We start from the raw sequence: 14,820 nt of genomic DNA, 5'->3' as shown, positions 1-14,820 counted from the left end.
TGATCCTGACAGCCTCTCTGTGGTCTGAAACCACACTGGGTTTCATCCAACTTCCTCTCAACGACTGATCGCACCCTCCCTTCCAAGATGCCAGTGATTACTTTGCCTGGTATACTAATCAATGAGATACCTCGATAGTTGTTGCAATCCTTCCTGTTCCCTTGCTTAAAGATAGGTGCAATTACTGCTTTTGTCCAGTCTGAAGGTACCTTACCAACACTCCATGCTAATCTTACTATTCTGCGAAGCCATTTCATCCCTACCTTCCCACTTTACTTCACCATTTCAGGTCTAATTTCATCTATTCCTGCTGCTTTATAACAATGGAGTTTACTTACCATCCTTTCCACTTCCTAAAGCGTAATTTCACCAACATCTTCCTCCTCCCCATGAGCTTGGCTGTTCGCAACACCACAAGGATGATTTCCTTTTACATTGATAAGATGTTCAAAATATTCCCTCCACCTCTCCAGTGATTCCCTGGGATCTATTATGAGTTCACCTGAATTACTCAAAACACTGTTCATTTCCTTTTTCCCCCCTTCCTAAGATTCTTTATTACAGTCCTGAAAGGTTTCCCTGCTGCTTGACCTAGCCTTTCCAGGTAATTACCAAAATCTTCTCACGACTTCTTTTTGGATTCAAGAACTATGGTTTCGCTCTGTTTCTTTCATCTACGTACAAATTCCTGTCTGCCTCGGCCCTTGTTTGGAGCCATTTCTGATAGGCCGCCTTTTTACATTTACAAGCTGCTCTCACTTCATCATTCCACCAAGATGTTCGCCTTTTCCCATCTTTGCACACAGTTGTTCCTAGGCATTCCTTTGCTGTTTCTACTACAGCATCCCTGTATGCCACCCAATCTCTTTCTATATCCTGAACCTGCTTACCGTCTACTGTTCAAAACTTCTCACTAATCATATCCATGTACTTCTGTCTAATTTCCTCGTCCTGGAGATTTTCTACCCTTATTCGTTTGCAGACAGATTTCACTTTCTCTACCCTAGGCCTAGAGATACTTAGTTCACTACAGATCAGATAGTGGTTTGTATCATCGAAAAATCCGTGGAAAACTCGTACATTCCTAACAGATTTCCTGCATTCAAAGTCTGTTAAGATATAGTCTTATGGATCTGGTACCCCAAGCCTCCCATGTGTAGCGGTGAATAGCCTTATGCTTGAAGAATGTATTCGTAACTGCTAAACCCATACTAGCACAGAAGTCCAGCAAATGCTTCTCATTCCCATTAGCTTCCATATCTTCCCCACATTTACCAATCACACTTTCGTATTCTTCAGTTCTATTCCCAACTCTCGCATTTAAATCACCCATTAGCACTATTCTATCCTTGCTGTTGACCCTGACCACGATGTCACTCAATGCTTCACAAAACTTGTCAACTTCATCCTCATCTGCACCCTCACATGGTGAATACACGGACACAATTCTAGTCCTGATTTCTCCAACTGACAAATCTACCCACATCATTCGCTCATTTATGTGCCTAACAGAAACTATGTTGCGTGCAATGGTATTCCTGATAAAGAGCCCTACCCCAGACTCTGCCCTTCCCTTTCTAACACCCGTCAAGTACACTTTATAATCTCTTATTTCTTCCTCGTTATCTCCCCTTACCCGAATATCACTTACTCCTAGCACATCCAGATGCATCCTCTTTGCTGACTCAGCCAGTACTACTTTCTTTCTTCCATAAGCCCCATTAATATTGATAGCTCCCCATCGAATTCCATTTCGTTCGCCAAGTTGTTTTCAAGGAGTCCCTCGCCTGTCAAATGGGAGTGGGACTCCATTACTCCCATAGGTCCGAGGCTTGCTTAAAATGTTCTGAGCTCGGTAGATACATGAAGCAAGATGCTACCCTACTTGCACATAGTCCAAGTGAGGATGTCTCCTCTAACGGGTTAAGGACCACTGATGAATTGTATAGTCCTAGCCGCCTGAGCACAAGGAGAGCCATGACTCAGAATATGTCCGAGATGCCCACTCCCATTCCATAGCAACTGGTATCCCGACTCTCAGGACCACTTACTAGGCCACTCAGCCGTTGCCCATGGTTCGCGAACTAGGACGTGACTACAGTAACCCACACCATGAACTATCCACACCATGAACCAAGTACAAGAATGCAAAAAAATTAAGAGGGCAGAAAAAAATGCAGGCGATTAGAGAATTAAGTGGATAGAAAGTGCAAGGTAGCTAAGGAAGAATGGCTGAAGAAGAAGTGCAAATATGTTGAAGGTTGTATGGTCGTAGGGAAGGTAGATGCTGCATAGAGAAAAATCAAGGAAACCTTTGGAGAAAGGAAATCGGGGTGTATGAATATTAAGAGCACGGTTGGGAAACCACTTCTAGGGAAAGAAGACAAGGCAGAAAGATGGCAGGAACATATCCAACAGTTGTTTCAAGCTAATGACATACATGATATAGCTCTGGAACAAGAAGAAGCTGTTGATGCTGATGAAATGGGAGACCCAATTTTGAGGTCAAAATTCGATAGAGCTTTAAAGAGACCTGAATAGGAACAAGGCACCTGGAATTGATAACATTCCCTCTGAATTACTGACTGCCTTGGGAGAAACCAGCATGGCGAGGTTATTCCATTTAGTGTGTAAGATATATGTGATAGGAGAAGTGCCATCCGATTTTCAGCAGAATGGCGTTATACCTATTCCCTAGAAATCTGGAGCTGACAAGTGTGAAAACTACTGCACCATTAGTTTAGTATCTCATACCTGCAAAATTTTAACACATATTATTTACAGAAGAATGGAAAGACAAGTTGAAACTGAGCTGGGAGAAGATCATTTTGGATTCAGAAGAAATGAAGACATGCTTGCAAAAACGGTCTAACCCTCACTTTGCTTGAAACGAGAAAATTTAAGTTTTGCAAATGGGACACAAAAAAATATACTGCATTAATTTTACCTGGTGTATTGGACATCAATTCAAAGTATACATTCAGGAAAATCTTTTCATAGCAATTTTAAGTTGTTTTATTGCAGACTAGCGATGCAGTAGCTAAATGAACTTAAGGGAAGTTGTATACTCAATGTACATGTGTTAGTTTTGTAACATACCTACCTGACTTTGTGATAAATGGAAGGGAAATACAAATAATTCTGGCAATAAATTATATAATATAGATAAGGAAAGTGTTGTTACAAACAAATAATACATAATATATCAACAAATGCAATAATGAGGTTGGCCTACAGATACTTAATCCTGTACCTTAACCTAATCATAATCAGGAATATCAAAAAGTGGATCGTCTTCTTCTTCTTCTTCTTGAACGGGACTACATGCATTGGAAGCAAGATTTCTGTAGCATGCATGATACAGAGGGGGTATGTAATCCAACAAGTCTAAAATATCCTTGATTTTGGCTGGAAGTACAGGCCTAGGTCTGTCGCATTTGCATGGTAGGTGTTCAATACTGAATGATGGTCTACCAGGTACTTTTTTTCTGAGATCTACAGAATCGTACTCTTCAATAGAAGAGTATGAGTACTTGAAAAGTAACCTGAATGGATTGTCTTTACTGATTTTACAACATGTAATCTTGCTTAACACATTGCTGACCGGATGCTTGAGCTTGTTACATACCCTGTGGACCGGACATCTTTCTACTAAGCATACTAGGGTGCACTTGATTATAAAAATGTACGTAAATATTAAACCAGTCAAGATTTTATCTTTAAAGTTGGTATGAGTACTCAGCCAATGCCCCTAGTAGTACTTCAACATATCTAAGATAAGCAAGCAAATGTGTGTTAATTCAACAACATGTCATTAATGTTTACGTCGTTGTCGCCATCTGAGTCACATGAATAAATAAGCACACTAGGTAAATTACGGCGTGTAGAGGCTTGAATATCACTTCCACTATCACTCTCACATTCAGTTTCCACTAATTCATTATCACTATATCCATTTGAACGATCATCGGCATATAATTCTTATCGTCGTCAGCTAACACCGTATTCCGCGGGCGCTCCATCTTGTCATTGACTGAACCGGCAGAAAGAAAGTCGACGTTTCGAAACTAAATCAAAGAATAAAAGAGGCCGTTTTAAAAACTAAAAGTGGCAGATATACATCTACGATTTATTCTACTCTATGTGCAAGTTCGAAATAGTTCAATATATGGTCAAGAGATGTCACAGGAAGACTGAAAACAATGTCGTGAATAAAACCGAGATTTCTCGGGGCCCGTCACCTACCGCTGGCGAGCGTACAATGAGATTTCTCGGGGCCCGTCACCCATGTGTTAATAATTCTTTTTGCTTCGAATCAGAGGCTGTTCTTTTCGTTATCTTATCCAGTAAAGGCGAAGCAGTGATAAACATGTCACGTGTCATCTTTACCACTGCAAACGGCAAATTCGTTGTTTCAATCATTGGTTCACCACCACACTACATCACAATCTTAGTGCTAAGCCTGCAATGTTGCGTACACTTATTTAATTTCTGCTCTATAGGGGTTAGCCCATTTTTGCATTCTGACAAAGGCCTTCAGGTTAAATTTTCACCTACTGTATTTCCTCTAAATGATCCCTCCTGATATTAGCGTATGTAGGAATAGTTACTATTCATGTTCCTCAATAGATAGCAGCACCTAACTCACTTTTTTTAATTTTGAGGGTTAGACCGTTTTTGCGAGCATGTCTTCAAATGTAGGAACACGTGAAGCAATCCTGACTTTATGCCTGATCTTAGCAGATCGAATAAAGAAGGACAAGCCCATGTACATGGCGTTCATAGATATAGAAACGGCATCCTATAATGTTGATTGGACCAAGCTATTTGAGATTTTGAAGGTGATCGGGATCAGATACCAAGAAGGAAGAATTATCTACAGTCTGCACAAAAGTCAGCCTGCAATGATAAGAATCGAAGGCTATAAAAAAGTCGCAGCAATCCAGAAAGGAGTGAGGCTGCAGTTTGTCCCCTCTCCTTTTCAACGTTTACATAGAACATAAATTAAATCAAAGAAACATTTGGAAAAGGAATCGCAATCCAAGGAGAGGAAATCAAAACTCTGAGATTTACCGATTATTTAATCCGAGACTGCAGAAGATCTGGAGAAGATGGTATGGACAGAGTCTTGGGTAATGAGTACAAGATGAAAATAAGTAAATCCAAAATGAAAGTAATGGAGTGCAGTCAAACAAAGTTAGGTGTTGCAGGAAAAATTAGATTAGGAAATGGAGTAGATGAAGTAGACGAGTATTGTTACTTGGGTAGTAAAATAACTAGCGATGGCAGAAGTGAGGAGGACATAAAATGCAGACTAGCACAAAAAAGGAAGGCCTTCCTTAGGAGAAGAAATTTGCTCACTTTGAACACTGATACAGGAATTAGAAAGATGTTTTTGAAGACTTTCGTCTGGAGTGTGGCATTGTATGGAAGTGAAACATGGACGATAACTAGCTCAGAAAGAAAGAGGATAGAAGCTTTTGAAATGTGGTGTTACAGAAGAATGCTGAAGGCAAGATGGATAGATCGAGTCACGAATGAGGAGATAATGAATCAAATTGGTGTGAGGAGATCGATTTGGCTAAATTTGACCAGAAGAAGAGACAGAGTGATAGGACAGATATTAAGACACCCAGGACTTGTGCAGTTGGTTTTTGAGAGAAGTGTAGGTGGTAAGAACGGTAGACGCAGACCAAGGTATGGATATGACAGGCAGATTACAAGAGATGTAGGATGTAGTAGTTGCGTAGAAATGAAAAGGTTAGCACAAGGTAGGGTGGCATGGAGAGCTGCATCAAACCAGTCTAAGGACTGATGACTCTAATAATAATAATAATAATAATAATAATAATAATAATAATGTGGGTGATGTACATGCTTTGATTACATTAGATTTTAAGAGGAACTCAGGTGTAAATATTTTATCCTATAGGAGATCATCAATATGTTGGAAGCCAATGACACAGGGTTGTCAACTGACTATTGGTGTTAAGGCAGACTCATCAACACTGCCAATTTGGGATAGGTACTGATAATTTCTTCTCTTTCAAAACTGAATAATAAATCAATGAAAACAATTTCTTCAAAATCTCTCGGCATCCTCCAACACAGGATGATCACCATCAAAGAGATAATCCCTTCCACTTTAAAAGCAAATTATTATGAAGAAAATACACTGCACTCGACCTTTCACCTTACATCAAGCACATATGGTTTATACTGAAGTTACATACAGTCCAAAAATGTGACATTCCACCCAGTTTATTACACCAGGGAATACCTAAGTATCTCCAAACAAGGGGGAGATTGCTAGACTTTGAACTGTACATGAGCATGCATGCCATAGGGTGTATTCTTGTCCCATTTATATTGATATTTATAGGGGGGAATTATTTTTCTCCCTTAATTCCATAACAAAATTAGGGTATGTGAAATGCACGATGACAAGGTATTTGAGAGTTAATCATCATCATCATCTTCATTTCCCGTTTCCAGCTTCCCGGGTTGGGTTGTGGATTAAGGACCTCCATCGCTGCCTGTCTCTCCACCACTCTTCTCCTGGTTTTCCTGCCCTCTTCTCTATGGACTCCAACACTGAATCTGTCCACCTCTTTTGGGGTCTTCCTCGTGGTCTCTTTCCAGTTAACTTCTCTGAAAAAGCTTTTCTTGGCATTCTCTCTTCTCCCATTCTCATCATATGCCCATACAATTTCAGCTTTGTTGTTTCTATCCTGTCTTGAAGTTTCAAGATTCCTGTCCTTTTCCTTATTTCTTCATTTCTAATTCTACCCTGTCTGGTCTTGACCTCGATACCTCTTAGGAATTTCATCTCTGCTGCCTGTATTCTACTCTCCTCTTATTTTGTTGTAGTCCACGATCCAGCTGCATAGGTTAGTATGGGCTCACAATAGGTTGAATATAATACTTTCTTACATTTCTTCGGAAGATCTCGGTTCTACAAAATACCCCTTACACTCTGGTAGAAGCTGTTTGGTTGTTGTATTTCTTTTCCCAATTTACTCGGTTATCTTTCCATCTTTTGTGCTCACACTTCCCAAGGACTTGAAACTTTTAACCACTTCCAGAATTTTACCATTCAGTTTTATCTTCTCTCTTTGTTCCTTCCTTCCTTCCTCTTGTCATCACTATTGTTTTACTTTTCTCTGTGCTTACTTTCATCCCAAATTTTCCTATCTCTTGATTCCATACATCTACTTGTTTTTGCACTTCCATTTCATCCTCACCCCATATCACTATATCATCTGCAAACAACATGGCTTTTGTTGCCTCTCTTACAAATCTCTGATGTTCCTGTGAATTTCAATCATGACTATGATGAATAGTGTGGGTGATAGTACACTTCCCTGTCGGAGACCAGTTTCAACTTTAAACCATTTTGGTTTTCCTATCCTAGTCTTCACGCTACTAACACAATTTTTGTACATAGCTTTTATCATTTTCACTGTCAGACTCGTTGGCTGAATGGTCAGCATACTGGCCTTCGGTTCAGAGGGTCCCGGGTTTGATTCCCGGCTGGGTCAGGGATTTTAACCTTCATTGGTTAATTCCAATGGCTCGGGGGCTGGGTGTTTATGCTGTCCCCAACATCCCTACAACTCACACACCACACATAACACTATCCTCCACCACAGTAACAACGCAGTTACCTACACATGGCAGATGCCGTCCACCTTCATCGGAGAGTCTGCCTTACAAGGGCTGCACTCGGCTAGAAATAGCCACATGAAATTAAAAAAATAATTTTCACTTCCACTCTGTTAATTTGTTTTTTCCTTAATGTGTCGCATACCAACTGTCTGGGTACACTGTCATAAATATGTTAATATGGTACATAATATTTATATGAATAATTAAAGACCAAAAGAAAGCTCCACTGGTTCTAGTATCACCGGACGAGTCGGCCATGCGGTTAGGAGCGTGCAGCTGTGAGCTCGCATATGGGAGATAGTGGGTTCAATCCCACTGTCGGCATCCCTGAAGATGGTTTTCCATGGTTTCCCATTTTCACACCAGGCAAATGCTGGGGCTGTACCATAATGACGGCCATGGCCACTTCCTCCCCATTCCTAGGCCTTTCCTGTCCCATCATCGCCATAAGACCTATCTGTGTCGGTGTGATGTAAAGCAAATAGGAAAAAAAAAAAAAAAGTTCTAGTATCAAGTATGCAACTTCTGGTAGAATCTTGGAAGAAATATCACAGTAAAAAGACCAGGGAGCTTAATGATTGCTAATAAGTATCTGTGCTTTTATAACAGTTCAAGGAACAAGTTTTAAGATTAACAATATAGTAACTGGAGTTCTACTGGAAGTCCAATATGGCAGTTTCGAGTACTTTTCCTTCAATTTCCATAATGAGAAATAAACAGCTTATACTCATTTTCTTCAAAAGAGACACTTACCAATGGCAGGACACTGCTGAACAATACAATTCAGGAAAACACCATTTCTATTTCTTTTACTTTTGTTGTAGAAATATCCATTTCCGCCATGGTAAATATTCCCACCATTTTCTCCACGGGTAATGTATACTGGCACTTCATCTACAAAAGAAAAAACATCAGGCATCATTGAGATTATTTCAGGTTATATCCACTTTTCTTGTGGCGCTATGCAATACCAGCACCTTTTTCTCACAAGAAATAGAAAAAATTAATTAGATATTATTTGTTTATCCACTTTTGTTACATTTCTATAGATATTATGAGTAAAGGTACCTACAAGTCTGAAGTTCCTGTAAACTGCCGTTTTAAAATTTTCATTGTTGTCCTAATAACTATTTCATGTCATTAGTTCAGAGTTAGAGGAAAAGGAAGAGATAATCTTCATCTTGTTCTTTCTTAACCTTCCACATTTTTAGCTACCGGAATACAATAGAATAGGGACTTGGTTTTCTCACCCTTCAGCAAACAAACTGTTCTTGTCAAGGACAATCTACCGGCATCTGTATTGCACCAAGTGCCGTCAATACCTACGTAGCTGCAAACAACTAGTAAATAGCTACCATCATAGTTAATCTGTGGTTAATGTATGTTTAAATATAATTGCTTTCCTTGTTTTTAAATAATTTGAAAAGCATAAAACACTTATTTTGTGCTGCTGAGGCAAGTGAGTTCATAGTTATTTGTCCTCATCCTACAGACAAATCATCATCAACAGCACCACGCCCTCACTCCCTATGAACATTGCGGAGAGGTTTGGAGTTGAATCCAGGCTTTTGGCACACAATCTAGTGATTAGAAATTGTATACCACCACCTCTCCTACCCTGCCAGCCAAGATTTTTTTAACCAATGGGACTCGAACCGGCTAACCACGGTATCAGACCATATAGGCTTGACAACTTAATGATCACAGATATTATGAGTAGAGGTACCTACAAGCCTGAAGTTCCTGTAAACTGCTGTTTTAAAATTTTCATTGTTGTCCTAATAACTATTTCATGTCGTTAGTTCAGAGTTAGAGTTTATTTCATGGAAACTATCTTTGCAGTCATCAGAGACAAAGTTCTCAGTAAATATCTTTTAAATGCCTAATTTGCATTGTTTCACAGTCTTCTTCAACAAGGAATTCAACATTAGGGAAGCTTCTCCAGAAAAAGGCATTGTTAAGTGTTGTAAAAAATTCCTCTATGATTGCCTACAGCAAACCTCTTGTTTTAAAACTGTCTGTCACAATCGTTGGTAACCATATACAGTACTGGGCATTCATAATGCACTTCTCACTGATAAAATCAAACTTGGAAGTGATGTTTCGTTACCCAAGTTCGATGTAACTCATCATAAGCTACAAAAAGAAGTTTAAGCCATTTCATTGTTCAGTTTAAAATGTTTAAGAAACTGCCATCAGAATTCAAAGAACTGCCATTTAATATACTGTATTCAGAAATAGTGACTAATCATGCATCCTATTTACTCAGTGTAAGAATACTCTGAAATGAACAAGTTTGTTATATACTGACATATTGTATGTGCGTGCATGCGTGCATGCGTGCGTGCGGGCATGGGTGCGTGCGTGCGTGGGTGCGTGCGTGCGTGTTTACAGTATGTGCTGTCAGGTGAAGGTCGGGTCAATTGACCCTGAAAATTGGAAGGTTGTGGCATCCACTCGTCAAGAAGGACATTGCCTCATCCATCAAGGGCATCTATCCTTCAAACTACAGCGGAGGAAACTCCTGGCCGACAAATGCAATGCTGGGAAAGAGCGAATGAATAGCTGAAGTATCAACCCACAAGTACCAGTGGTTACCCAAGACACCATGTGCCAACACTGTGGAAGTGTCTGTGGTTCCAGAATTGTATTATACAGCCATCAAAGAACCCATGTAATTTGAACTTTACCTTTGGAAGACAATCATACTCGTTAATGAGTGATAGCCTAATAATAAAATGTATGTACAGTAGAACCTCGATAATTCGAAATCGGTTAATTCAAAATCCCGCCTAATTCGAAGCAGCTCTCGTTCCCAGAAACATGAGATACAGTTTTGCATGTTATTTAAATTAATTCGAAATACGGATAATTCGTAATTCGAAGTACAATGTCGGTCCCATTACCGAAATTCAGACATTTAATTCGAAACTGCCTTTACATTTTAAAACAATAGTATGTTTCAGAGTAATTTCAACTCGAAATTTATCCGCTCCGCGTCATAATAGAACGCGCGTTCCGGAACGTGGAAGGGTAGCTTTCCGCACTTACACTCACTTTGGTGGGTCTACAGTGCGCTTCATGATTGCTAAGTTGAATGAAATCGGAATTCTTTTGTATTCAACCTTTTAAGGAACGCCGTAATATCAAATCACGCAACAGACAGTGTGCGGAAAAACAGAATCCGCGAACACTGGCGATGCCGACAGTTGACGAAAAAACGTAGCTCATATAATAAATCCGTAGACACCGAACAATATTGTCATTGCCGGTGAAACTGCATTGCTTTATTTTAATGCAAGCCCAAACGGTCTTGTGGTTTTAAATGGGTCATAGTAGTGCGTTGCAATGCACATGGGATGGAAGCGAGAAACTTTATCCCCTCGTCATAGAAAAGTTCGATAAACCACAATGTTTTAAGGGCGTCGGGCACTTTCCATGCCAGTACAAAGCATCTAAAAATGTAAACAGTACAGAAATCCAAAAAATAATGCATTTACACAGAGGGTCCGGCATAATTTATCCTCGTCTTTGAATTGTGTGATTTTTTTCTTTCGTAGTGTGAGGTTATGTTTGTCAGGGATTTATCCAAGTGCATTATTTGAACATTGTAAGTTAAATGCACCGTGTTGGATACATTTCGGAAATAGTTCTTTCCATGGGATTTGAAAGGTTTAAACTGTGAATCGAGGTGATTGCATGTATTAATGGCTCTTAGAATACTTTGTGACGCGGCAAGTGTTTACATTTCTCAAGTACGAGAGAAGTGCCATGGCGGGAAATCCTACAAGGATAGAGTCATAGAAAAGTTCGATTTTAAGGGTATCGGGTACTTCCTTTGTAAATACAAGGCATCTAAAATGCATACAGTATACTAATTCAATTAATAAAGCACTTGCACATGGGAGCCAGCATAGATTTCTCCTCGTCTTTGAATCGTGCTTTTTTTTTTTTTTTCTTTCGTTGCGTGAGGTTATGTTTGCTAATGAGATATACGAGTGCATTACTTGAAGACTGTAAATGCACCTTCTTGGATACATTTTGGAAATAGTTCCTTTTTCGTGGCATTTGAAGGGTATAAACTGTGAATCAAGGTTAACTGCATGCAGTAACGGGCCACAGAATATTTTGTAACGCGGCAAGGGTTGGTACTTCTGAATTGCGAATTGGCGGTTAATTCGAAATCACGTAATTCGAAGTCCGATTTTTGAGTCCCAATGACTTCGAATTAACGAGGTTTTACTGTATGTATGTAGAGCTGCTTAAAAAAAGAAAGACCGCATGCTATTCTATGTTCCTTGCACTTAATATTTTATCAGGTTTATTTTTTATTCTTATCAAAATATATATTTACCTTCCACATAGATACAAACACTGTGGAGGATGGCTGCCAGTTGTACTTCCTCTTAAAACAATAATCACCACCACTGCTACCACCACCACCACCAAACCCTGTGGATATCCACAACAAACATTATATCTACAAGTTCAACTGTTTCTCAGAAAACTGTACCTGCAAGGAACTTAAACAATACCATGTGCTCATTCTTTCTTTTTCTTTTAGTGACTGTACATTTATGGTTTTATATTCTATGACAATATTTATTATATGCAACACAATTAATGACTGAATAATTTCTATCCTAAAATGATGTGAAGTTTGTCCTGTCCTTTTATGCCTTCATATTTGCCCTTCTTTTCTGCTGCTCCCTCTGTCCATAAAAGCATGTTGTTAAGATTATCACTGTGTTCTTGTCCTATTTCCTATCTTTTTTCATAATTTAAATTTGTACACTTGTTTACTATTTCCATTAGTTAAAAAAGAAAAGTAAGATAGTCACGATAACCGGACAACCTTACACCACTTACCAGAAAAAGAATAAGTATGTTGAACGGTATCATCAGGAACAGGATCTGAAATATAGAACAAGAACAATCTCTTGGAAAATTTCAGAAAGGTATGGGAGCAATCATAGGATATATACTTTGTGGTTTTGATCCATATTGAATTGTGACCACAATAATAACTAAATTTATGTCATAATGGTCCACCTTTTCAATAGTATACTATCTAGCAACTATTTTCGACCTTGGCTGACCATCATCTGCCTTAATGCAAAACTGTACAAACACATCCAACAACTAAAACAAATGTACAAACAAAGCTCAAATGATGTTAAAAAGTGTTAAAAATATCTGGGATGCACTATGTGCAAACACGTAAAATATGACAAAATTAAAATCAGGCTCTGAAATTCTTAGATGCATTGCATCATGTTAAAATGTTCCATTAGTGCTTGTTATTAAAATATCATGAAAATGATGAAAAGTTCCTCTGTTGGAAATTGTCAATGGTTGAATCAAGAATGGCACACAAAGATATGGCACATTCCTAGATTGCAGCTAGTAGACATTTGCAATTCAATGCAGTGTCCATGAAGTTAACCTTTCGTTGCGGCATGTGGTGCGTGGCCTACTGTATTGAATGAGAATACCTAAATAAATTTAAATTACATTCATTAAAAATTAAATTCATCAAAATACTAAATTTTATATAATGATAATTTTCATAATACACAGTTCAAAAAATCAGGGAATGTTTTTGAATGTATGAAATGCTCCACAAAACAATACCACACACCCAGGTATATTACCAACTAAACCTTTATTCTATACCGTTGAAGTATACAAGAAACATCAATGGATTCGCGTTCATTTTCAGAACACAAAAAGAAATATCCAAATAGGGCCGAAAACAAAGTGATAACAGTCCTCCAGGTTGGATTTTTACCACAGGTGGAGAGCTTGTCCTCCACAAGCATTTATCACAGCTCGGCACCTACGTGGCATGCTCCATATAAGTTGACGGAGGTCACGTTGCGGTATCAGGTCCCATTCTTCAATGAGAGCCTGTTCGAGGTCTTGGAGTGTCTGTGGTGGAACAGGACGCCCACAAACACTTCTGTCAAGCCTATCCCACACACGTTCAATGGGATTAAAGTCGGGACTTACTGCTGGCCATTCCACCTCTTGAATGTCCAGTTCTCGCAAGACAGCTCTGCTGATTCGCGCTACATGAGCCCTGGCATTGTCGTGCACGAGTACGAATTCAGGGCCAACACCGTATGCAGCAACCAACACATGCTGTAGCCGTATCTGCTTGATGTACCCCGCAGAGGTAAGATTACCACGGACGACGACTAGATTCGTACGGCCAACAATAGTGATGCCACCCCACACCATCACAGAACCTTGTCTGAATCGGTCGCCTTCCTGAACAACATTTGGTATGTACTGCTCACCACGGCATCTCCATACACGTTGACGTCCACCACGCTGTGTCAGGGGAAATCTGGACTCTTCTATGAACAGGTCTCCATTGGCGAAGTTGCCAGGTGACGTGGGTACAGGCAAACAGAAGGCGAGCTGCACGATGTTGCTGCGTTAAACGGGGCACTCGAACAAGATGTCTGGGTCATAAGGACACTTCTTTTAACCTGTTCCTTATTGTCTGGTCAGACACTGTGACTCCAGTGACCCTCCTGAGGTCTTGTTGCAGTTCTCTGGCAGTTGGTGAACGATACCGCCAACGAACAGATGGGCAGGTATCGGTCATCCTGTGGGGTTGTCATGCGTCCACGACCTTGTCCAACCCTCCTTGTGAACTGGCCTGTCTCACTGTAGCGATTCCACAAGCATTGAATAACTGACGGAGAGACATGGAGATCCACAGCAACACGACGAAAAGTCCATCCTTCCTAGATCAAGGTGATGGCCCTTGCGACTTGAACCTCGTTAAGATGTCTCGTGGTATGTGCTGGTTTACGTACAACATGCTCAAATGACCACAGTAGTATGTGTACCTCACAACGACACATGGATGCACCGCTATTCACGTTGTTTCGAGGGGTCACCTGACAGTTTAATGCATGGCTACGCCTACAGATGGACTATAACTTCGATATGACATACCCTGAGTAGCTAAGGTCTCAAGGTATGATGTACGACCATTGAAACCCCATCTGCCAAATTAACGTTCACATACCAGACGTTACAAACAATGTTCCCCTAATTTTTTTTAACTGTGTATTTCACTATTTATTAATATGGTGAATTAGGATACAATACTTCTTTAAATCGTGGGCTAAACAA

The 14,820-nt window shown here is 39.7% G+C and overlaps 1 protein-coding gene across 1 annotated transcript in view; it reads right to left on the bottom strand.

Annotated features, from left to right (window-relative positions):
* The window catches only part of LOC136869059 (uncharacterized), a 255,307-nt gene that overhangs the window by 75,909 nt on the left and 164,578 nt on the right, over positions 1-14,820 (bottom strand). The window contains exons 13-14 of the mRNA XM_067144821.2: positions 12,538-12,582; positions 8,422-8,562 (exon numbers count right to left, since the gene is read on the bottom strand). Of these exons, the coding sequence (XP_067000922.2) occupies positions 8,422-8,562; positions 12,538-12,582 (186 nt within the window). The remainder of the gene's footprint in view (positions 1-8,421; positions 8,563-12,537; positions 12,583-14,820) is intronic.

Source organism: Anabrus simplex, chromosome 1 (genome assembly GCF_040414725.1).
Source record: "Anabrus simplex isolate iqAnaSimp1 chromosome 1, ASM4041472v1, whole genome shotgun sequence".
Taxonomy (NCBI): Eukaryota; Metazoa; Arthropoda; class Insecta; order Orthoptera; family Tettigoniidae; genus Anabrus; species Anabrus simplex.
Note: the sequence above shows the minus strand (reverse complement) of the source record. Positions and strands in the feature narration are given on the sequence as shown.